General features: G+C 37.5%; 2 protein-coding genes across 3 annotated transcripts in view; one reads left to right on the forward strand and one right to left on the reverse strand.

The window, feature by feature from the left end:
- Nucleotides 1-5,426, reverse strand: part of LOC111341154 (uncharacterized) — a 15,626-nt gene extending 10,200 nt beyond the window's left edge. Inside the window, exons 1-7 of the mRNA XM_022948106.2 lie at nt 5,281-5,426; nt 3,961-4,001; nt 3,512-3,639; nt 2,940-3,006; nt 2,461-2,539; nt 1,495-1,575; nt 1-355 (exon numbers count right to left, since the gene is read on the reverse strand). The exon at nt 1-355 is cut by the window's left edge and continues 6 nt beyond it. Of these exons, the coding sequence (XP_022803841.2) occupies nt 1-355; nt 1,495-1,575; nt 2,461-2,539; nt 2,940-3,006; nt 3,512-3,639; nt 3,961-4,001; nt 5,281-5,412 (883 nt within the window). The 5' untranslated portion in view covers nt 5,413-5,426. The remainder of the gene's footprint in view (nt 356-1,494; nt 1,576-2,460; nt 2,540-2,939; nt 3,007-3,511; nt 3,640-3,960; nt 4,002-5,280) is intronic.
- Nucleotides 5,427-16,710: 11,284 nt separating this feature from the next.
- The window catches only part of LOC111341163 (voltage-dependent L-type calcium channel subunit alpha-1D), a 33,971-nt gene continuing 25,681 nt past the window's right edge, over nt 16,711-25,000 (forward strand). For both annotated transcript variants that reach the window (XM_088760828.1, XM_088760829.1), the window contains exons 1-7: nt 16,711-16,872; nt 17,037-17,263; nt 17,445-17,552; nt 20,670-20,809; nt 21,391-21,500; nt 22,508-22,660; nt 23,238-23,437. In XM_088760828.1, the coding sequence (XP_088616954.1) occupies nt 16,860-16,872; nt 17,037-17,263; nt 17,445-17,552; nt 20,670-20,809; nt 21,391-21,500; nt 22,508-22,660; nt 23,238-23,437 (951 nt within the window). In that variant the 5' untranslated portion in view covers nt 16,711-16,859. The remainder of the gene's footprint in view (nt 16,873-17,036; nt 17,264-17,444; nt 17,553-20,669; nt 20,810-21,390; nt 21,501-22,507; nt 22,661-23,237; nt 23,438-25,000) is intronic.

Here is a 25,000-nt window from a genome sequence, read left to right on the forward strand (position 1 = left end):
TTACTGGAGCCTTTACATCTGACAGAGGAAGACTCTTCATTTTGAGGTTCTTCTTACTTGTCTGTCCCTCTGCCCCTGGTGATACACCATTCTGTTGCTCTGCCCCCTTGGAAGGTCCTTTTCCCAAGGAGGAGGGTGACAAATTTCCTAAAAGGTAAGGGACTGGGGTAGAGTATGCTCTTTGCTTCTTTGGTTGTCTATCATCAGTTTGGAATAGTTTTTGAAGCTGTTCTAGCTGTTGTTGGTTTTGCTGGAGGAATGACTGTTGATGTTCTCTGTGCTCGGGAAGTATCTGTGGTCTTGAGGGTGTGTTTACTGTGTGAGTAGCTGCTGTACTTGCACTGCTTGCCTTTGACTAAAAACATGAAAAATAAACCAGAGTTGTACATTTAACATTTTAACTCCAAAGATATAACTGTTAATTCTCCCATCTAGTTGTCAAAACTTTCCTAGTAGATTAGTTATAAGAATTTGGTGTTAAATCAAAATACAAACACTTGCCTGGAGTAATTTCTAAGAATTTCTATGTTAGAAGCTTTTTAAAGGTATTTTAAACAGCCTTAGCCATAAGTTAAAGGCACTTCTTCCACCCATACATAAACCCAGCTATAACTTCAAAAATAAGCGCCAATTTAATATGCCACACCTTCACACTTCCAGAACAATGAACACTTTTATATTTGCTATGGCAAAGAAGTTTAATGGCTAGATTTTTATCGATACTATATCCTTTACTTTTGTTACAGTACGCGCGATAATGATAGTAATAATAATAATGATGATAATAATAATGTAGATACTTTTAAGTAATTTACATTTATTTTAATTAATTTACATTTATTATTTACAAATATATTTTATTTAATTTATTCTTATGTTATAATATTGTAAACTGCTGGTATAATAAGATGTGTAATTAGGTTTTTGAATTTTAAATTTTAAATTTCGTGGATTGTAAAAATGTGTAATTCAGCCCTCGGGCTGCAAATGCTTTGGAGATTAAACTATCTATCTACTATTTTCATTACCTGTTTGCTGAATTATGTCTGGATGTTGTAGGGAGAAGTTACATGTTAATCACCTCTGGGAGTTAACGGGTTAAATGTAACCATTTGAAGCATATAATTTGGATATAAACAAAGTTGAAATGGTAAATTGGCCACCGTAACGATTACAAAAGCTGACGTTTCGAGCATTAGCCCTTCGTTGGAGCGAATAGAGGAATTGTGGGTTGTGTCTGCTTTTACAGGCAGAAAATGGAGCTACGTTATTGGTGGGAGAAAAAAAGCACACACAACCCACAATTCATCTATTCGCTCCGATGAAGGGCTAACGCCTCGAAACATCAGCTTTTGTAATAATTACGGTGGCCAATTTACCATTTCAACTTTGTTGATATAACCAAATTATTTCGTTACTCCCACCGACGCAGCCTCAAACAGTTTCTTTCGAAACTATCAGCCTTTATTCATTTGAAACATAGCTTAACTATACCTGATTGTTGTATTTCTCTTGAGCTTTAGCAAATAACTGCATGATATCAACCTTTTCCTCTGAGGTAGTTTTTTGACTTTCCTTCAAAAAAATGCATTGAATTTTCAGCAACAGTTCTGTCCTTTGAATGGAGGGGGGGCTTTGGCTTTTGGGAAGGACAGTCTAAGAGACTGTACATACAGTAAAGAAGAACATAGACAAGGACTGTCGATTAGGGGATGTAAACTATTACACCTGCTGTGGCCAGTTCACTCTACATTAAAGGCAAACATTTTAATTGCTACTGACTGGGGTTTCAGAAATAGCCCATCACCCTCACCATTGTCTGTTTAACCTGTGAGAAAGTTCTGATACTTGAGTTCCCTGTTGCAGCCCCTATTGTGCGCACAGCCACCTATTACACTGTTGGTACAAGTCTATAGCTAAGAAATTATGCTGCAGTAGAAATTTCGAATGTGGAAGCTCAAAGGTGGAGAACAATTGTAAGTGTGTAACCTCAGAAGAGCCCATCGTGCCTAAGACCAAGCAATCACTACCCAAAAATCCAGCTGGTGATCGCTGCTTTTTCAACCAGCAAATTTCACAACAACCTTATTGGTAGCAGCTTGGGGAAAACATTATTGACACCTCTGTTGCTGTTGCATACCGGCAATTTGCTCGTGGGAACATACAGTATTACACTGCTACAGGTGATATCTCCAATGAAAAAGCTGCTTCAAAAGTTAGTGACAGCCCTGTACAAGGCGGTGCTCTATGGAAAACTGAATGGAGCCCAGTGCTCTGAAACTGTGAAATCTAGGGTGCCCAGCATATGCTTTGTATGAAAAAACTAAAATTCCTGAGTTGCCCAAGAGCAAAAGCAAGGCAAAGGGGCTACCAGGTGCTGCTAGTCCACAGCGTTACCTGTAAATGCAATTGGTGTGAGAGATGGGAGTTTTTTAAGTTAATAAATGAATGTACTTGTACCTTTGGCATCTCTTGGGTATATGATGGTTTGGGTGGGGTGACTGTGGCACTTCCTAATGCATTCATCTGGGAACTAATCCTAAAGTAACAAATAAGAATGTTAAATGTTAGCTTGCAAATACATGGTTAGATTTTTTTCAGTATAGCTGCAGTCCTGTTTAGCTATAGTACAAAATGTCTGGCATTCTATCTGATTCATGGTGGAAAATGTGTTGTAAAGCATGGCTTTCACCTACAGCAGCTGTTAATTTCCAGATGATAATTTTCCTGTTGATCTTAACAAGATATATCAGTGAATTTAAAAGCAAGACAACATTATCTTCAATTATTTTCCATGAATGATTAAAGATAAACCTGGCTGATTCACATGACATCTGCCCAAGTATTCAAGACAAAAAAGACTGTAAGTTAGGGTAGAGGAAGTACCAGTACAAAGAAATATAAACTACACACTTCTTCTACAGTAACATCCAACTCACATTGTCATTAAGCCAGCCAGTCTTTTACATTCCTCAACATCATAGAACCAAATACCAAATATCTCTTCTGAAAATAGCATAAATAAAACACAATTATGACTACATTTTAGTATTAATTTTGCTGGCTATTATGGAGATTTTGGTAGGCAAAGATGCATTTTAGCCCCCTTGTGTTATTGTTCAGACAGTTTTGTTACCATTTTTTTTTTTTATTATTTTTTGAATGCCCCCTACAATGGCTAAAACTAATAATGAAACAATTTGGATATATCAACAAAGTTGAAATGGTAAATTGGCCACCGTAATGATTACAAAAGCTGACGTTTCGAGCGTTAGCCCTTCGTCGGAGCCCCAAACAGTTTCTTTCCAAACTATCAGCCTTTAATAATGAAACAGTTTATGTTCTTGGGCATAAAATATGTTTTGAGCTATACTAAGAGCTCATAGCTCAGGAGTCAGGCTCAAGACATATTTACACCTACAAACAAAAACACTGTTTAAATCATATGGTTTCTGGAGCATGCTGCACTTCTCCTTTATACAGAATGTCACAGTGCAGATGACCTACTTACTTGCACTATTCCTATACAAGAGGAAGGGGTCCTGAAGTTTAAACTCCATACTGTTTGTTATTGGCTCCATCATATTTTTCATATTTAATCTATTCATGATAAAGAAGGCACTTGTTGGAGTTGCAGACCTGGCAGGAGTCAAATGAAAATAAGGTCAGTACATGACATGCATTAACTCTTTCACACCCCAGATCTCGTCAGTACTTCTCCTTACTGTTGGCCACAGAGCTCTTATGAAATAAGTATGAAGAATTTGGTATTGGATCAATTAATAATCCCCTTATTGACAATTTCCTTTACTCTCCTTTTCCTTACTTGTCCAATCTTGACAATTTCCTTACTTGTCCACTTGATATTGTATTCATATCATAAGGAGAAATTCTGTCTTGGTCACAAAGGGGGTTGAAGTGTTTGATCATGGCTGACTCAAGTAAACCAATTGTGCTCACCTTTTGTAAACAAATAAGGCACCTTCTACTTCTGTTTTCTCCTGAAATGAAGTTAACCATGATTGAATTTTTCAGTTCCAAAGGTGAAACTGAGTATTCTGAACATTGCAACAAGACAAAATAGGTAGTCAAATCTTGTTGGACAATAATCCCTTGTTGAAATGCCATGTTTCACTAATAAAAATTAGAAATGGGGAACAGGAAAATAAATAATAATAATAATAAATAATTTCTGATTTATTTCCCATTCCCATTATTCAGTCAAATCTTGTCAACAATCCCTTGTTAAAACTCCATGTTTCACCAATAACAATGACTTAATGTGATCACCAAGTTTTGAGAAAATAAAATGAACATGCCAAATATAAATTGAGCCATAGAATTTGAATTTTGTCATATTGCATATCAACAATCAGAAAGTGTTGCAGGCTCAGGAAATATTGGAGGAATAGTTTTTTTACCACCACAAAAAAGCAATGAAACTGAAAAATACAGGTTTGGACAATGATGCAAACTAAACTTCAAGATTACAACTATCCAAATATTCTAGGACAAATTTTCTGGTACTGCAACACTGCTAAATCCTAACCTTCTCTACTTGTCAGAATGAGATAAATTCACAGTTTAACAATAATTGATAACTTTGTTTGATTGTTGACAAATTTATCCTCGGTTTAATTTTTAATTCCTTTCTTTTCTGTTTGGTTATGTTCTTGTATAAAAACAATTCTGAAACACAGGAGAATAAGTTTGAAGCAAGGTTAAAATTATACCACGACACATACCACTACACACTACAAATAAACAATTCTTATGAAGCTCATGCACGTGAAAGGAAGGCCAGGAGAAAATAGTTTTGAAGTGAAATAAGATCTTAATTTATGTTGAGTTGATATTACATAATTACCAACCAACGATAAAAGCAATTACCTTCATGCAAATATAGAACAGGTATTCTGCAATAAATGCTTCATGACACTTCCCACAGTCAATTAATTATTAAGCATTTATCACACGATATAACACGTAAACTCATGCATAGAATAATTCTATGCATGGGTTTACGTGTTCTCAACGTAGATCTACATGGTACAGAGTTGGCGATAGTTTGCGGAATTACTTCTGTTTGCTCAAAACAGACTGTTTCCTTCATGAAAATAAGTCAATATTTCAACCTAAACCTTTTACGAAAGATTCACTGCCATAAATATTTACAAAACCACGAATTACCTACAAGGAAACTTCATGAAAAGTGAAAGGGGATATGGACACTTTAATGGCACTATCGTACAGGAGAAGTTACCCTAAATTTTGCCTTACCCAGGCTTGTGTTTCACCATTAAACTTGTAAAGTGCCACTTGTGATGCATTATCCAAGATATTCATGACATACTGATCGCTTTTCTTTATCGCTGTAAGGTTCAACGAGCTTGCTACACTCTTAGCCGCCATTTTGAAGTTTCTGGGTGTTACGTTGTGTAAATTGTCACTAAGTGAACATGATTCGCGTCGGCGCGCAACAGGTCAATGTTAGGTACATGTGACTAATGATTTATTTATCTCAGTTTATTTCTTTGAACTCTGTTTGACCTACTTTAGTAACATGCCATGGTAAGATTGGAACAGTCTGCAGAAAAAAAAAATGGAACTCAAAGAGTCATTAACGATGAAGAAGAAAGAATATATGGAAAGGTTGAAAGTTGTGAGAAATTTGAGATATTTGTTTTGCTTTGTTTTGTTTTGTTTTTATTCAGTTGTAAAATGCTGATAGGTTTGAACGTTTTCAACAACGCGTGGTTGGGATTCCTTCGGGGATAGAGGGCCAGACTTTTAACATCTTCAACTTTAAGGACTGGACATTGAGGGATATGAGTTTGCTTGAATATTCCAAATATTTTCTTGGTCGAGACGAGTCGTACCAGCCATGCACTATTTTTGGCAAGTCTTGTACAAATTCTATTTAAATTGAATACAGTTTTCTGTCAGTTATTTTCAACTGAAAACAACAAATCCCAAACACGTCTCAAAACGAAGAAAACCGCAGTGGATATAATAGCAGTTTGGAAATTTTCCGCGGATGGAAATGAATTAGTGCTCAGGTGTCCTCCCTCTTTTTTATTTCGTGTCACTTAAGAATTTTTTCAAGCTTAGCGTGCGTATATCGAGTTATGGATGCACGCGGGAAGTTTGGAGAGCACGAAAAATGCATAAGAGTTGCTCAAGGCGCAGTCGAGAGCTAATCTAACTTTTTGAGGGCTCTCCAAACTTCCCGTGCGCGCATCCATAATTCGATATAAGCACAGCTAAGAGCATGAACAAATTCTTTTATATCAGAGGGACGACAAGGATCTACGCGAGCCTTTTTTATTGTGATAGAGAGCAAAATTTTCACAACGCACAAAAAAAGTAAACGAACGTCCCTATTGGCTATCCAAAAACCCGCCACACTTTATACTTTGGTTTGAGCGAGCGCGTTTGATCCAGTTAATCGATAACTGTGAATAAAAAGCTCAAAATTGACGGGAAATGAAAGTTAAATGAAGTCAAGTATCACTATAAAATGTTTTAAAGGTCGAAGACCCGACAAATTTGCGAGGAGCACAACTTGCGAGTTTTTTTTCGGCTTTGTTTTTGCTTCTTGTTGGATCAGGACCTAAAAGGTCGATGCCGATAGAAAAATTGAGCAGTTCTTTGCTGGTTTCTTCCATATTTTAAAGAGAAGGAAAACTGCATTGCAGCTTAACAGGACGGTCACTGCAGCCAGTTTAAAAAAAAAAAGAAAAGCTCACGTCATCTTATTTACGCACGGGCGTGCGTAAAAAAAGATTCTGTTCATAGCGGCCCAACAGGACCCATGTAGGGCAAGCATGCGCGCTATGTTATAATTTGTGTTTACTACCTACTGTGGCTAGGAAAACTGTGGGTGGAGTGGGAAGTATGTATTTGTCGATGTTCGAGATAACCTTTTTTTAGAAAAGAAACAGTAATGTTGTTAGCAACATTGGTGAAAAGGAAACTTAAATGCACCCTTATTATGAACAAAGTGGATAAAGAGGAAGAACGAAGGAAAGAAAGGGGAGGTGGGAGCGGGTAGCACATCTTAGAAGAAACATTTTTGAGGGTCTAAAGTGCATAACGATTACGTTTTTACAGACGCCCTCTGGCATATACGAGGGGATTGTTTTATATCTGAGATAATCTATGATATACCACAAAGCCACTTTCTGCTTCACAAATGAATAATATAGGCGAGTAAACTCATGGTCATTGGGGAAAAATCGAGAAATCAAAGATCCCCATAATAAAATTCTTACTCCATAAAAGTAACCAATTTTTTATCGATATCATTTTATCGCCAGCGGTAAATGATATTCCGTGATCAACTAAGCTTTTCTTAAAATGAAACAGAATATAATGTTCCAAGGTCGTCTGCGGGTATCTGATCTGAGACATCCAGTCCCCTTAATTGACAGATTTATAGAACGAGATCGGTGTTTCTATCTATCTATCAGAAGAAAGGGATTCGTCAATGCCTCAACAACTTGATATAATTTACAGACAGCATAAGTCAAGTGAACGTTTCCACTAACAGTGTTTTGATTAGTTTGTACCGTTGTCGTCGACATTTGGCGAAAACATTTCATTGTCTAGCCCCTCCACGTCCGATTTTACTATGACGAGCCCGGCCGGCCTCGGTGAGAGCCTCAATGGAATCGCTTGACATTCCAGCCGAGATTTGCATTGACGGAGTTGGCTCACGTACGCATTTTCAGCTTCTGAGAAAAGGTAACTATGACAACCAAGTACATTTACCATGACTATAAGCTTCAACTCTTGCATGCGTAGAAACAATATTGTTATGCATATAATCATAAAAATAACACTGACCTACAGTTATAAATGAAATGGAACTGAACGAAAAGTAACATTAAAATCCTGCAGTTGCAACTGGCATACATTTGCAACGTTTTTAACGTACCAATGATGAGCAAAAATACGACAAAAGCCAAAATTTATTAGCAGAACACATTTTCGAAAAAATATAATATTTAGGGTTTTCTTAGCTTTTTCGGCTGCCTGGTCATATATGCGTGTTCTCAAATTTTTCGTCACGATTCATTCGGAGTCGATAAAAACAAATATTTCCTCAGTTTGCTCGTTGAAGTTTAAATTTACTGAAAAAAATCTCCGTAACACATATCCAGCAACTATGAATTATTTAAGTTTGATAAACAAAAAAACTGATAATGATTTTAATTCTATGAAGATGATAATAGTCAAAATAACTATGGTACGTTTACTTAAAAGTTTTATCATATCTGAGTGATACAAAACATTGAACCAATGCAAATTTCTGGTTTTTCTAATTACCCCCATGTCTAGCACAATGTTTGATTGAAGACGGATTTAGCTCAAACACTTCATAGACTGACGTTGTTATCAGAAATTTCGGAGCTGAAACAAGATTGTATGCCGGAAAGATGCACGCTTTATCAGTAATGAGTACGCTATCGATAAAAACCAGACTCTCATGAAAGGATCTTTGAATCGAATTTCAGACATAATAAATGGTAAAAATGGAGACTCACCGGTCGGGGTGCATCTTTTTTCGTATCTGACATTGAAATTATAAAGAATTTGGCCATCATGCAACTCGTTTTAACTGCTGGTGCTTTACTTGGATTACTGCAAGGCCGGACAGAAAATGTTCGAGCTATTATTTTCTGCAATGCATTAGCATCAAGCGTCGGCCCGGAATATTTACAAACGACAGTGATCATTCATAGAATTTCATCATATTTACAACGATAACTCTTAGATTTTTCAGTTTCCTCTTTGACTGAGACCCTAAGCTATGAGAAAGAATTCCAGACTTTGAGCTCCATGTATGATTTTTTAAGGCGCTGTTCGTCACCTACACTGCATCGCTTGTGCTCATGCATCAGTGATGAGTTGCTTGAGATTCCAAATAACACTAATTCTCGAAAAAGCGTTTCGTCACCAGGGGTTTTTTGAAAAGCTGTGCTGGCACCAGTCGTGGTCTAGAACCACAGGGACACAGAAATAGACCAGCATTCTTAATGATCGGTTTGTTTGGAGAAATTTTAATTGAATGTCGAAAGTAATCTGGTATTGCTCTGTTTTCGCTTTACTTCGCTCTGTGATTGGTCCATATTCTCGCGTAGCCTGCGAACAGGCTCCCGGCTTGGAGGGCGCAAAGCCCCCATCCCCTCGCGGCACTTCCTCAACCAATGGAGGCAGTGTGGGTGGCCGAGTGGTCAGCGTGTCGGACTCGCAATCCGTCGCTCCTGGGTTCGAGTCCCGCCCTGACCACTACCTGAATTTGTTTCACAGTGGCTCCGAGTTAAAATCCTCGGCCATGCTTGCCGAAATAGCCAACTAGTTTGCCTTCGGCCAGTTGGGATTCTTTTAATAATGTTATGTTCAATTTAAATTATTTGTTTCAGTTGTTTGCATGGACCACAATGAGAACTACTGATTCTACCAGTAATTGTGTAATCCAATAAGTCATTATTTATTTATTTATAACTAATCAATAGAAAAACTGAAACTAAACACGGGTTGGTCACCCGCGTTTTTCCGCGGTTTAGTTAGGCAGTTTGTTTGTGCTTTGAGTTCTCATTGGCTCTTAAAGGTATTTTCCCTTCTCTCTGACTAGCCGATGTGATCACTTGGGTTTTGATTTTACGGCCTCGATCAGCAAGTGCTCCACGTCCTTCAGGGTTTAACTGGACGCAATGATTTGTGGGAGGAAATGTCTGTTTGCAGCCTTTTACCGATCACATTCGGTGGCTTAATTCAACATCAGCTGATTTTATTTTGTGCCCTGATTGGAAAATTAGGAGGTTGAAAACTTAACTAATAAATAAAGCAGTTCAAGTTATTCGTAGATAACAATCTAACAGGCGTACATTTTATTCCGTAAAAATCTGTATCAAGGCAAATTCTCATTTGAAGTTCTGAGGGATTCAGTGTAATATTGAATTGCCTCTGTCCATAGAAAAGAATTCGAAAAGAAGATGAATTGAGAATTCGTAATAAGGAGGCCGGGAAACAGACTGCCTATCATGGTAGTTTTTTTTTAAGCCGAGCGCGAACTAGAAATGACATGTCAACAAATCGTTGGACACTGCCGGGGCAGAGAATGAGAATTGGATGCCAATATCTAATTAAAGTTATGAACGCAGAGAAGTCTGGTAATGACTATTCTCAAGAGTTACTTGGCGAGAACCGAACTCGAAAACGCTTGGTTGAGTGGTCTGTCTAGGGACTTCAGTCGCTTTGTAGTTGAAACAGGCGATATACCAATTAAACACAAGCTGGGTGCATGTGTCAACATGAGATGAACAAAAAGATGATTTGTTGAAATGAAGATGTCAATCCGTTGGTAATTTCTTATCAACAGTGACTACAACAACTGAACCACATTCAATATTGTATCTAGGAAGTAATTAAACTAGGTATTCAATACTGTGACGTTCACGTCAGTTCTTGACGCACCGTTTCCTGTCAGAAAAATATTGCTTTGAATTCTCGAACAGTCATGAAAACCACGAACGCTTTGAAAAACACATTTCAAAGTGAACCGCGTTTTGGTTCAAACGTCACTATTTCGCCAGATTCGAGCCGTCAGAGAACTGTGTGGCCCGCCCTACAGAACCCTCTTGTGAATCCCTTGCAGACGTCTTGCACGCTCGTATCGCACGAGGGCTCAGGGCCCTGTCGCCGCGCCAGTAAGATCCTGTTTGCAAAATACATTCTTCGAGCTTTATTACCATAGCAACCATATTGACCATATAGCAGATGTGATTCTGTCAAAACATTTCCGGAAAGCCAGACTACCTTATTAGAAAACTCGTGTACAAATGATTTATTCTTTATCATATGCACGTAAATTAGCTGCTCTGAGGTATCATAAGACGACAGACGGGCCGGGAAAAAAATTTCACCATCTATTTTCTATCCGCGTTTAAGCACACCGTTATTTTTGGCTATTTTTCAACCGGGCTTGTGAAAAGATGATATTAGGTAATATAAATCGCGTTTATTTTTGTTGTTTGCCGTTAACGACACTTCAAAAGAAGGTTGACAGACTGTCGACAGGCTTTAGCTCAGCTCAAACTCACAGACCATTCGAGAAGTTTCCAATATACAGTGCATATTGAAACCCGCGAAATACGACCTTAAATTCTCGAGAGAAATGTCGTATTTTTCGAGGTTAAGTCCTGAATCGATTTTAATAAATTCCATATTCGATGCATTGCTGATAAATTCGGAAAATACAGTCATACGTCAGTAAAAATTGAAAGCTGTCGTTTCTAAGAAGTTATAAAAAATTCAAAAAGCGAACAGAGACTCGTGTAAAAAATAGCTCCACTGTGGTTAGGTTGATGGAAGATTGACGGAAAACTAAACTAATAGCAATAGTACGTTGATTCAAATGGAGGTGGTTCAAACAGCAGGCAAGATATGCAACTGGGTTTTAGATGAGGGCTAACCGTTAGCCGTAAAATGGCCCAAAAATTTTTTGCAGTTTTTAACCATTAGTCGTAAAAAAAGTTAACCGTAAAAATTGTTTTATTTCTAGAATTTCTCATTTTGTGACATTTTGTGTCATGTTGTGTTAACCGCAGCAGTAAAATTTCCAAAATGTTAATGGTGAGCCCAGTCAGACAAGTCCGTTTCATGACAGATAAGAAAAAAAGAAGTGAAAAAGAAGAGCAGGGAAACTGAGCGGAAATAAGCTTGTATCAATCGTCGTCACAGATAGATTTTAAGGCATTCGAGTAAAATAAATCAAACTGAAGTTTTGTAGTGAAAAAAAAAAAAAAATATAACAACAAACAAAAAATCGCGCGGCGGAAACGCCATATACGTAGAGCCTTATGCATTTTAATTAAAATCTCCTTCAATGACGAGCACCTCAAGTACTAAAGGTTCTGTTTTTCTTTTGCATATTTACACATTCTCATTCTTGTTTTTAACATAATCTAACCCTGAAGTTTTTTTGAAGACATGTTTCGGCAAAGTCATTTGTTTGCTATGGAAATAAATTTGAACCATGAATAATTTTTCCTTCGTGTTGAAAGTTATGAAAACACTCTTCCATTAATTAGTAATTAGCCTCAGCACCTGCCGGGAGAAAGACACCAATCAAGCGAACTCTTTTAATTTGTGGTGGTAGTCAACCGACACAATTCAATAAATTTATCCTCACGTATCTTATTTATATCACTTTTCCTTTTTTATTCTTTCCGACTGTAAATTTAGAGTCTTAATCCCGCTAGACATAGCAATTATTACGCGAATTGAAAATAATCGAAACAATCTACCACCGTAAAATGAAGCCGGTCTGCTGTCATTAAACGACGTTGTTATCTGATAATAATAGTAATAATCGCAGCTGCCGAGGGAGCCATTGACATTGTTTAATGATTTTTAGCAGCCTTGTATATAGGGTTCTAGATTTGCCATTCACCTTTCTCTTTTCTGTATAGTTTTAGATATGCTTTTACTTATCAGATTATTAGACTTTGAATCTGTTCAGATTTGACTCCGTTATTTATAGTTTTCCAGACGCTTTGACAAAAAAAAGGAGTAGATGTGAGCCGAAAGTGAGTTATTTTTCATCGTTTTTTACGCTGTTAATATTTGTATTGTAGAGGATTTTATGGAAATTATTGCTAAATAAAGATCATTAACAATTTTTTAAAAAAATAGTAATAATAGTAATAATAGTAGTAATAATAACAATAATAATAATAATAATAATAATAATAATAATAGTAATAGTAATTATAATGACAGTCAGATTGGTTTGCACTCACACATGCGGTGATACAGCATCTTTCAAGCAATCGTTGAAATTAATTCGGTTGCTTCGGCTTTGCTTTTCTCCGCGCTGTGATTGGCATCGAGTTGACACCGCGTCCGGGCATAAAACTGGGCTTAATTTCTGCTGTTTCTTCGATCTTCTAACCCATGCCATACCGGTGAAAGCCGAATACTCTCACAAAACGTGTCATATCCGCTAACACATTTTCATGCAAGCGGCCCTATTTGTGGAGAAAGCGCATCATATGACCGAATTGCTGTTTTATCTGGTTCAGCATTCAATATCAATATAATTGGTTGAGCCGGCCTTTGCGCAGCGGGAAACTTTCAAAACAATTTATTGAAGAAGGCAAATGTTGTTCTAACTTTCACCAGTAATTCCACCTTCTTTAGCAAGCCATTTTAATATACAAAGTGTGCAGTTGGAGTAAATCCCTCTATTTCAATAAAAACCTAAATCTATTCCTCTGTGGCACTCTTAAAAACAAAGCTTTTGAAATAGAGAAACAGACATTTTAAAATTTTTGTCTCAAGCGTAGAATAATTAAGTTCCGCGTGAGTACTCGAAACACATTCAACTAATTCTGATTTCACAAACGTCTGCTTCACGAAATGAGTTTCGTAGAACGACTGTCTCTTCGGTTCAGTTCATATCTTACGGCCTTCCAGCTTAATAGCAGGATAAGCGGTGAATAACGTATGGAGATAGAGCAAAAGATATGATAAATTTTGAGCTTAGCTATCGCATAAAGAAAGTTATTCTAGGTTAAGAGAAAGTTACTATTTACTGAAGTTATTCCAAATCATTCTCGGCTTTGACTGTGACGCACCAAGGTGATTACTCTACAAGTACACCCCAGCTGAATTCGAAAATCGATCTCTAATAGGCTCCTAATACCTACAATTGCAGGAAAAAATGTAAATGTTTGTCTCAAAAATCCAACTTTAAGAAGCTAGATGCCACATTAGCATCAATTATTCTTGCTTTAAAAAGGCCCAAAAGAAAAAAAACAAAAAGTAATTGTTAGGGAAATAACAGCAAGAGTACGAGAGACAAAAAAAAAAAAAACCCAGGTAAAAATTTCATGCAGAGTACAGATTAAAAGGTTGTAGTCCTGGGGTTTAAAAGATTTTAATACACACTTCACACCACATACTCCTTACGGTGCCTCTCCCCAGGGCACCGGAACCCCTTCCTACGACCACGCCCTGCCTTTCTATTCCAATTCATCCCAAACTCTTTGCCATTGTAATTCATGTCTTCGTTTACTAGTACACTAGAGCCGACACAAAAAACGATCGATACAATGTCATAAACTATAATAAGTACAACACAATGACACCAACAAGGTCTCTTTTTCCCTGTTGGTGTAGAATCTGACTGCGAAATCGCACCTTTGTCCCGCGCTCTTGGAAAACGTTTTGCACCTTTGTTTAAAACAATGACTGTTTAGAACAGCTAAATCAAGGAGGTATACAATGCGAACTCCCCCGTTTACGGGTGCAGTGCGACATAAGCTTCTGGTCCTTTTGCATACTCCACGCAATCTGTTTCGGTATACAACAATTACAGAAAAATACGGCATTCGACAGCCGGGATCGTTTAAGTGACTAGCTTTGAATATCCATTCTTGCATAAACTTTACTTTTGCGGAAGATACGTTGGTGTCATGCAAGTGCTTTAGCTTTTCTGAGATCTAAAGCTCCCAAGAAGTAGATATTTTTACAGGTGAGTTCCCATCACACTGACAAAGTTAAAAATTACTAAGAAATTAATAAGTATGCAAGCACTAGTTAGTGATTTCATTTATGCGGTTTCTTGAGTTCTATTTTCACAAACAACGATACGTTTCTTTATTGTTATTTTATATCGAATTCACGAATCTCAACGTAGGTTATTACATGAAATAAAGGTGTTTCGCGTTTTGTCTATTTCCGATAAGAAATCATGGAAATCAGTTCTAGGTACTAATGCGAACAGGCACCTTTTTCTTGACCTACTACCACTTCCAAACAATGTTCTATCATGTGAACGGAAATGATCTGCTGTTCTTAAGTGTATTTGGTTTTTATCCACTGAGTTGGTAGTATAACAAGCCACAGTAGAAAGTTTCTAAAACTGACGTTCCAAAGTCGCCTTGGCGATGTAGACCAGTCCACAAATACAACAATATTAAAAATCAAACATACACGCAATGGTTTATGAAAAGAATCTTAGAAAAGGGTACATCAGTTGTGTACAAAACTATAGGCAGGATTTTGCGCACCTTTCCCATATTCGTCGCTATAACACGCTTTTCTCTTTAATTATCGGTCATTTCCCCATTTTTTTTCCATTATTGTTGTGCGTGTGGACGGCATGTGCAAACTTTTCACTTCCATCGCATTGCAAGAGTGATCGGTGAAATACATGAGGAATAAAAGTGCCGGGCAGGTCCAGCCCCCTCTTTAGATTATCTTTTCAATAAATTATTTTTTAAAGTGTTGTGAATGCTTCCTGATGAGAATATTCGTGACTTTTGATAGTGTGGAGTGCTGTTGAGCTCTGGCCAGCCCTACAACCCACCGTTTTCCGTCGACTTTTCTGAATCCCAACTGATTAGATAATTAGGAATTCGATTCTTGATTCTTTGGTTATTTGTTATGGTCGTTAAGCTGGTAATTAACGCCAATGCCAGTGAATGCAGGCTTTTAATAAATGAAGACTTTATTGCAAGTTTAGACGGGAAAGGAGTAGGAGTGTATTTTTCGTAAGGTGGTAAAATGACCCTAATTACAGGAAGGCGATCGTTTCAATGTGCGATAAAATATTTTATCGAGTGTTGGCGTTGAGGTCTGCTAATGTAAAGCGTTTGAACAATCGCTCCGTGTGTGCGCCCACAAGGAGAAAATACCAAAAAAAAAAAAAATAATAAAAGAAACAAAATAAACTATTGTTGGCTTAGAATATCTGTTGAAAACGTGTGTCGAGCGTATAAGTCCGTATACGTGATAGAACTCGAAACAGCGGCGCGTTTTGTTTCTACGCAAGAGAAATGAAAAAATGAAAAAAAAAACCTGTTTGTTTAGACTTCGCGCCATAATTTATTCAGGAATTAATATGAACTGTAGTCTGGATATAGCACGTGCCATTTGATTTATCCTCGATCTTGAGATGTTTTTAAAAGATATATAATCCCCATCTACCTCCTATCATTTAAAGATTTTCAAATCCTAAGTGAGAAAAAGCCTTCCGGTCTCTTGCTACTTCCGTGTAGGTTTCACGAGTGGGTGTGTAAATCTTATGCGCATGCGTCCCCAAAATTAATTCGCAGCTGCTTGGAAACCTAGAGAATTTTTATTATTCACGAAAAAAATAACGAGTGAAAGAAATTTTGAACGCCACAGCGGTAAAGACCTCTTTTTTACCCCCATCGAAGCTTATAGAAAATTATAGCGGACCGCGAAGGCCAATGAAATGAAAAATGAGAGCAAGCCTCTAAAAAATATTTCAATCTCATCGTCTTCTTTTATTTTTTACCCAGACAACCCACGCACAAGGTATATGATACGGTGATGTAATAGCTTATTTCTCAGTGAATAATTTTTTTATCCCAATAACATCGGTTTGGTCATCAAATTAGTGGATTGATACGACTTTAGTGAAGGCGCATGACCTCCAAGTGTCCTAACTCATATATTTTTGTAAAAGAAAGGTCGGAAAACATATTCTATTCTTTTACCTAATCATATTTTTTTAAGAGGCAGTTTTCGTGGAAGTCTTCGAGGAGCACGGCTAGAGCTATAGGTAACAGAGAGTTGTGTATGTTGTCACGGAAACTGTTGTTCGGGTTAATTGTAGCGTGACAGCGTCACGCAAAAGTTGTACTTTTCAGTAATGAAGTGCCCGTATGCACTTCACTTCTGGCGTTTCACGGGGATAAAGTGTACTCGTAGGACATAAATACGGAATTAATGATGTGTATTGGAAATTGTTGACATGATTGTGAAACTACTTTGTCCAAGCTAAATGTTTAAGAAGCAGGCTAATTTAAGCAGCCATAATGGAACAAAACGGTGAGTATTTCTAGCGAGTTGTTTTGAGTCGGCCGGGCAGTGAAAACAGCCAACAGCAGCACGATACGAGATCGGCACTTGATGCTTTATCCAAGTTTCCTATACCGGCGGTGCATATGGAACAAACTAACTCCTGACTGAGTGTTTCTGCTGAACTGTTTCAGGCTATCCAAGAGCCAATTTTACTCAAGGTTCAAAAATATTCTGGCCGAACGGGACAGACCTTATGCAGACGAGAGCACGGCTGAACGGACACGGTGGGAAATATGCGAAATCTGTAGCTGCCAAACGACAGAAAAAATCTGGAAACACTGTTCGGCCGAAGAGAGCACTTCTATGCCTCTCTCTTGGCAATCCGATTCGAAGTGCTGCCATAAATCTCGTGGAATGGAAATATCCTTTTAAATAGCAGTGGTTAACCTTTTAGAGAATATTTCTTGCGCGAATTTGGGTTTTGCGGTGTGGGTGTTTGGCTTCTCGTGGTCGTACAGTTATTATCTTGTAGGTTTTCTGTTGCCTAGTTTAAGGTGTTATTGGAACGAATTTCAAACATATTCCTTGACTCTTGACTTAAGCCTTTCGATGTAATGATTCTGATCACAATTTTCGCAAATTGTGCCGCTCTGGCCGCGTTTGAGCCTCTTCCAGAAAAAGATAGCAGCGAAATCAATGACAACCTGGTAAGTCTTTTAGGTTACTTGTAAACGCGGTGTGTGGGTTTTCTGTATTTTTCTGATAGGGATGAATATTCATGCTGTGAAATGTGGTTGCGGCTTCTAGACATCGTTTAAAATTTCATCTGTTCTTAGAAGAGCTTAGAGCATGTGATCCTAGAGATCGAAGCACCGGTTATAAAAATAATTTTTGCACAAATGTAAACGAGTGAAGTGCCACGCGAAAAATAAAAATATCCATACGATTTATTGCACTGTATACACTTTACCTTGTTTTAGTTTTAATAAATTTGTTATTGGCTCAACAATCTACTAAAAGGCTAAATCTTCGGGAAAACGAGACTTTCCGTGGTCAGAATTTTGTTTTTGTTTTTTTTTTTTACCCTTGACAGTATTTACATTTTCGTACTTCGGTCAGCGATAACATTCTGGAACAGATGATCGCTGATCGAGGTGTCACTGATTGTCTTTAGTAAACTTTGTATATCGAGCACCAGTTCTCTTTGTTTAGGTTCAGAGAAATTAGACACAACTGCAGGCGTCGAGCGTAAATACTGTGTGCATTTTTACTTAGATGAATACTTACTGTTTTAAATACTGAAAATTAAACCACACAACTCGTGTCATATACGATTCTGCTAATCACGAACTTCCAGTATGTAAGCTGACCTGAAAAATAAAATCGCGGGTTTATTTTTATGAAAGTCAATTCATTCGATACAAAGGTAGAAGTTGATCGTGTTTCTCGCCAATTAAAGTTTAATGCTAGTCAAAGCAATTCGTTCGGGTAATCCGTCGAAATCGCCGTTGTCAATTTCACAGTCACAGAACTGCGAGGAATGGATGAAGCGAATGTAAACAAAAGGCACCATGCTCCAGTAGGCTTCAGTTTTCTGGCTTTCTGTTATATCGACTTGACCTCTGCGAATAAGTACTTGTTTATTCATTGAAAATCAAATCGCTTCGGGTTTGCGTATGTTCTATTTACATCTCTTTATATCTTTTGATCGGATCGGAAGAATTTATTCTCCAAAAATCGACGTGTTTCGAAATTAACCTTTTTTGCTATTTCAAAAACTGGTTGATTGTACCGAAGAAAAAGATACAAATCAGTAAATTTGATTTCAGAGTACATTCCTTTTGCTTGTGACATGCACGTAATACCAAACCTCTGTTATATTATCGGCATTTATCTCAGTATATATATTGAATTAGCGAAGGAAAGGTTCTGATTGCTCGACGTGAAAACTTTTTAATGAGGGTAGTTGACATTTTTAGAAACCTGAGTTATTTAATGGTTGAATGGTTAATATCGTTGTTGATTCTTGCCAGCTAGCCGTCAGATTTATTCATGTTCTCAAATTTTTACAAGTGTAGTTTGTGCTTCTTGACGCCGATATATTCCGGTTCTTTTGTCCTAAGGTAAACACTCAGGTTGAAATAAATTCAAAGAAGAGCTAGATGAAAATAATTAAATGTCGGATTCCGCGCGAAAACAAAATGCTCATTCATAATATTTTGATCCTGGTCTCTTTTCTCAAAAAGAGAATTGGCCAAAACTTTTTTTTTAGAGGAAATATTGAAAATCCAGAACTGAGATTTAATGTTGAAAAAGTCAAAATCACTTATTTTTAGTAATAAAATAAGTTCTCAGTGTTAATGTATACTGTATGTTCCAAATTAATTCAAGATAACATAATTCAGTGAGATTTAAATAGAATTGATATGTATTTTTATCTTTTATGTTCAGAGATTTACATTTTACACTGTTTATTGATGTTGCAGCAAGCAGTCCAATAGAAATTGTTTCTCTCAAGAGAAACAAATTATTTCATATCTAATCTTTGCTATATTAGTTCAGTGTCCTGATTATTATGTGGTCTGCCCAGTTAAGATTTTATGTGTCTTTCTGTATACGTAATTAGCTCTAAATATAGCTCTTCAAAGCAGAGGCTACAACCTGCTTTAGATAAAGGTTATTTTCTTGCCAGAGAGCATCTTCATGCTCCTTGAAGGATTAATTGTACTTAACCAAGCATGTGACTGCTGTTGTCCGATGAAAATATATTTTCCTGAGCTGTATATCTTTTTGTGTAGGTATAGTTATTGATAATTTAGGTTGTTCCAAAGTTCATTCCTGTTCACATCCAGGTTTGAATCAATTCAGTTCTAAGTTTTTTGAAAGAAAGCACAAAGTTTGTATGTTCCTATGACTGAAATGTAGAGCTAAAAAAAAAATACTCTCCAAGTCAGGGTGACTGCCTCCTGTTTGATACTAGCAATTTGATAGGTTGAAAAGTTGTCTCCATAATTTTCACCATACTGCATTACTCCAATTAGTTTAAAAAAAAAAAATCTTTCAGAATAATTAAGTAGCCCTTTGTTTTGAGTTGGGAACATTCATGACATATGCTGGCTAGTATGGGATTATGGACTTCTTTTCTTGATTTGTATTTCAGTTTTGTGACCATAATTAAGATGTTGAAGTTCGAACAGAACTGTAGAACCTTAAATGTATGGGTTTAAGCACAATGCAAACTTTGCAATTTAAGTCAGAAGAAGAACCTGGATTTGTTTTTAATATGGTTCAAATTTGTGAAGAATTTTCAAAATGTTTTTCTGACATCAATATCAACCTAGGTCCCAAAAGCATCACTCCTGAATCAAACATAAATGTTCATAAAAGTCATGAGAATAAACAAAAATAACTACAATGTTAAGAAGCTCTTGATTATTAAGCAAATTCTCCTTGTAAGTATGGTAGGTAACATTTAGAGAACAGTATATGCAAACGTGTGATGCATGATCCGCGCAGTAGAGAGCGCCATTTATGCAATAGCGAAAATCAGACCTGAAAAAAATCAGGCCTGTACAGGATTCGAACCACTGACCTCTGTGATTCTAGTGCAGCGCTCTACCAATTGAGCTAACAAGCCAACTGGGAGCAGGCCGTTAAGTTGATTCGTAATAAACCCGTAATGATAAAACAGATACAATGTATATATGAAGTTCATATATTGAGTATACTCAGTGTACATAACTGAGTATATGCAAACTCAGTTATGTACACTGGGTTAAGGAAGCTTTTAAATTACTAACCTGGTGTCTAATGCTTGTTTACAGGAAGTGGCAGAATATGTGTTTTTAGCAGTTTTCACAATGGAAGCTGTGCTCAAGATAATAGCTTATGGATTTCTTTTCCACCCGGGAGCATATCTTCGAAATGGATGGAATATTTTAGATTTTGTAATTGTTGTAGTAGGGTAGGTATAATGCATAATAACCTTTTATCTCCTATGTGTGATCACCATGTAATTTCTCCCAACATTATCTGCACTGAATCAAACATTTAGGTCAATGCCATGAGAATAATGGAAATGATTGTGAGGTTAAGAAGTGCTAGATTATTAAGCAAATTCTCTTTTAAAGTAGCATGGGAAATTTATAGAGAACAGTATGGGGAACTTGCAAACTGATGTTTGGCTGTAAAGGGTAAAATAAAGAGGGCTTTCGTTTTGTGAGTGTATGCTTTTTTTTTTAAAGAGTGGCAAAATTGATAATAACATTTTGTTGCGATAATACCAATGAATTAGTGTGATGATCTTGGGGGGTATATTGGTAGAATATTGCAGAAGGGGCTAATTGGTTACTGGTTTTTAAATACCCTAGGTAAAGTATTTTTAACCACTTTTATACCTTTACTATGAGTGGGCTGGTTTTCACATGGTGCAAGTATTGAAAAAAGTTGTGACATGCAGGTTAATTCTTTGGAGTTATATAATGCTTTTACAAGCATAACTTTGTCTTTTGAAGGAGGTTTCACCTTGGATATTTCTCCTTTCAGATTGGCAACTATTTTAGTAAAAGCAACTCTGAGTTCAGGAAGTTTTGATGTGAAAGCTCTAAGGGCTTTCAGAGTCTTACGGCCTTTACGACTGGTGTCTGGTGTTCCAAGTAAGTATCAAGCATGCTTTGTTATAATACAATACAATACAAGAATTTACTCTTTATTTAACGAAGGTGATGTAATTAACCCAATGAGTTATCTAACTTATGGCCTTCACAACAAACCCACCATCCCACCCCAGGAGAGGACATCCATCGCACAGTAATCTCGTGCATGGGAAATTAACATCTCCTACCCCAACCCTGCAGGAGACGGGACCTCCATTTATTCGTCCCTATCTGAGAAGACTAGAATATCTTACCATTTCTTGATGTTATAGAAAGGTAGTAAATTCTTCTCAATTGTTTTAAGACCTTGAGTGTTGGTCCAGCCAGGGCTTGAACCCTCGACCTCCTGCACAACAGTCCAGTGCACTACCCTTTGGGCTAACTGGGCAGCGGTTGATACAGTTAATACTGTGCTGTCAGCTAAATTATATGATTGTGCATTTTCATTTCTTATCTATGATATGATCTTTTGGAAGACAGATGCATAAGCTGATGTCATCATCAACTAAATTGTGCTTTTTAAGAGTAACTAATAGATTCCATGTGGCCATATCAAATTCAGATTTAAATTCTTTTGCGGGACAGATGAGCCCTATAAAAAACTTGCTTCCCTCAATCTATTGGAAGAAGGTGCATAGCTCACATCACCATCAACAAAATTGTGCTTTTGAAGCGCATAAAACAAATAGATTTGATGTTGCCATATCAGATTCAGATTTAGATTCCTTTAAGATACAGATAAGCCTTCCATTATTTTCTCCCCTCATGTGTATCTTCATAGTTCATTTGGTAGTAGCTTCCAACTAGTATCTGGGAGAAACAGGTTGGAATCCTATTGAAGTCTGAATTTTTGTCTAAATTGCAGTACACCTGTGTGAATCATGACTTTACTGTAGTAATTAGTGCTAGAAATATTTTTTTATTTTTGAACAGACTAAGTTGCATCTTGCAGGCTTCAGGTTATTGTTCTTCAATCAATTTTTTTGATTTATCATTTTTCATTACAGGTTTACAAGTTGTATTAAATTCAATTATCAAGGCCCTGATACCTCTCTTCCACATTGCCTTGCTGGTAGTTTTTGTTGTGATTATTTATGCAATTATTGGCGTGGAGTTGTTTATGGGTCGCCTGCACAAGACATGCTATGATAACGTAACAGGTAATTGTTCTCTAACATACATTATTCTAGAACAGTTTTAAAGGGAGTGTTGAAAGGAATCCTGAACTCTTTTGGTTTTGCTTCACTTTCCTCTGTGCTTGGTCCAGAAAACTCATGCCACTCTTTCAGCCAATCAGATGCAATGAAAACCAATCACAACTTGGTCACAGGCATTTTCCGCTTTAGGCAGTTGGTTTGTTTTTATTTTGAGTTCTCATTGTCTATAGTGACCCAGAATGCAATACGTTGAAGCATATTTAGTTTCAGTGGGATGATGAAGGGCAAGAAGTTTTCCACTTTTCTAGAGTGAAATGCCGTAATTCAAATTATTCCCACAGTTTAATAAGTTCTCCATTCATTTCACTGTTACCTGCCATTTTCATTGTTTATGCCTGGGTGTAGAGGGCCAATAATTATTAGCATAATCTTTTTGCCAAAGAACACCAGAAAGTAGCCTGTTTAGAGGTTGACCTAGATCTCTACATCCAGCATTTGACATTCTAGGCGAGCATGCCCCTAGTAATGGAGTAATGGAGAGGCAAGTCTATAATACCTGTTTTTCCATTTCTTATACCAGGTGCAGAATCCTTTGAAGAGCCTCACCCATGTAGCTCTGGTAGTTCAGGATTTCAGTGCGATAAAGCTGCAGGCCAGGTCTGTGAGGGAGGCTGGAAAGGACCTAATCATGGAATTACAAATTTTGATAATATTGGCTTGGCCTGTATGACTGTGTTCCAGTGTATTACACTTGAGGGTTGGACTGATGTTTTATACTGGGTAAGTAAAAGGTCAGCTTATGTTGGTGTCCCAGCAGAATTGAACCCCTCTTTATTTGAAAATTGTGCCCGGTCCTTTTTATTTATTTTAGTTGACAAGTTGTTGTTGAAAATGAATTTCAGACTATAAGAAAGATTTCTGTTCTGGGCACATTACCATAATCCAGCATAATCCTTACTGAATCAAAGAAAAATGCGAATCAAACTAGGTTGAACTCACTTCAACCTGAAATTGTTATAAATACAACATATACAAGTTCAGGTAGTGGCGCAGTAGTGGATGGCCAGGACACAACGGAGTGATTTAAGATCAAAACTGGAGTGAAACAGGGCTGCAACATGTCAGGTTTACTATTCATACTAGTCGTGGACTGGGTGATGAGAAATACATTGAAAGAGGTGAACACCGGAATAAGATGGACGTTCACCACAAAGCTCGAGGACCTCGACTTTGCGGATGATATAGCCCTTTTGTCATCACCACAAGGCAGCACATTCAGACTAAGACCGATAAGTTGGCACATGAAGCAGAAACTGGATGGGACTGAAAGTCAATGTAGGGAAATGTAAACTAATGCGGATAAATTCGAGGAGCAACGATTTGGTGGAGGTGTATGGACGAGGAATAGAAGATATTGATAGATTTGTGTATTTGGGAGCTACAGCTTCCAAAGAGGGCATGGAGGCACTGAGGAAATCCACAACAGAGTAGTCAAAGCGAGAGGGGTATTCGTAAGATTGACAAAGATATGGAATAGTAAAAACATTAATCGACGAACCAAAATCAGGCTGTATAAGACACTAGTAAAGCCAGTCCTAATGTATGGCTGCGAGACATGGAAAATGAACAAAAGTGATGAGAACAAAATCGAAGTCTTCCAAAGCAGATGTCTCAGACGGATATTTAAGATACGCTGGCAGGAAAGAATTACAAACCAAGAAATCCTGAAGATGGCTGAGGTGGAGAACCTTAGTGAGGGTGTGCGAAGGAGACGATGGAAATTTATCGGCCACATCATGAGGAAAGAACCAAATAATGACTGCAGAACTGCACTAACCTGGACCCCAAAAGGGTGGCGAAAACGGGGCAGACCAAAGACAACATGGAGGAAGACAGCAGAGAGAGAAAGGGAAAAAGCTGGATGGAAGAACTGGAGTGAAGTACAAATCGCAGCGGCTGACAGAGCTGGTTGGCGGGACTGTGTTTAGGCCTTATGTGCCACATGGCATGAAGAATAATGAATCACGGTCCGAAATTGCGTACAGCTGGTCGCCAATGCGGTTGAAGATCAGAATTTAAATGCTAATCGTAAGCAAGGGACGAACTTAAAGTCTTGGCAATGATCTTCATGTCAGCCAGCGCTCAAAGAACGACACTTTCGTCATTTTATTTCGTTACGTCTCTATGCACCCAACCGGTGAACGTGTGCGGACAGGAAAGTGATTTAAGCAAAGCTACGTCGTTAACAGTTCAGCCATCGTATTTGGTTGTTAGGCGAAAATTGTTCCATCTGGCGATTGAACTATAAATGTTTAATCGCCATGCATTGGGTTTCCGTGTAGA

The sequence above is a fragment of the Stylophora pistillata genome, chromosome 5, assembly GCF_964205215.1.
Source record: "Stylophora pistillata chromosome 5, jaStyPist1.2, whole genome shotgun sequence".
Lineage (NCBI taxonomy): Eukaryota > Metazoa > Cnidaria > Anthozoa > Scleractinia > Pocilloporidae > Stylophora > Stylophora pistillata.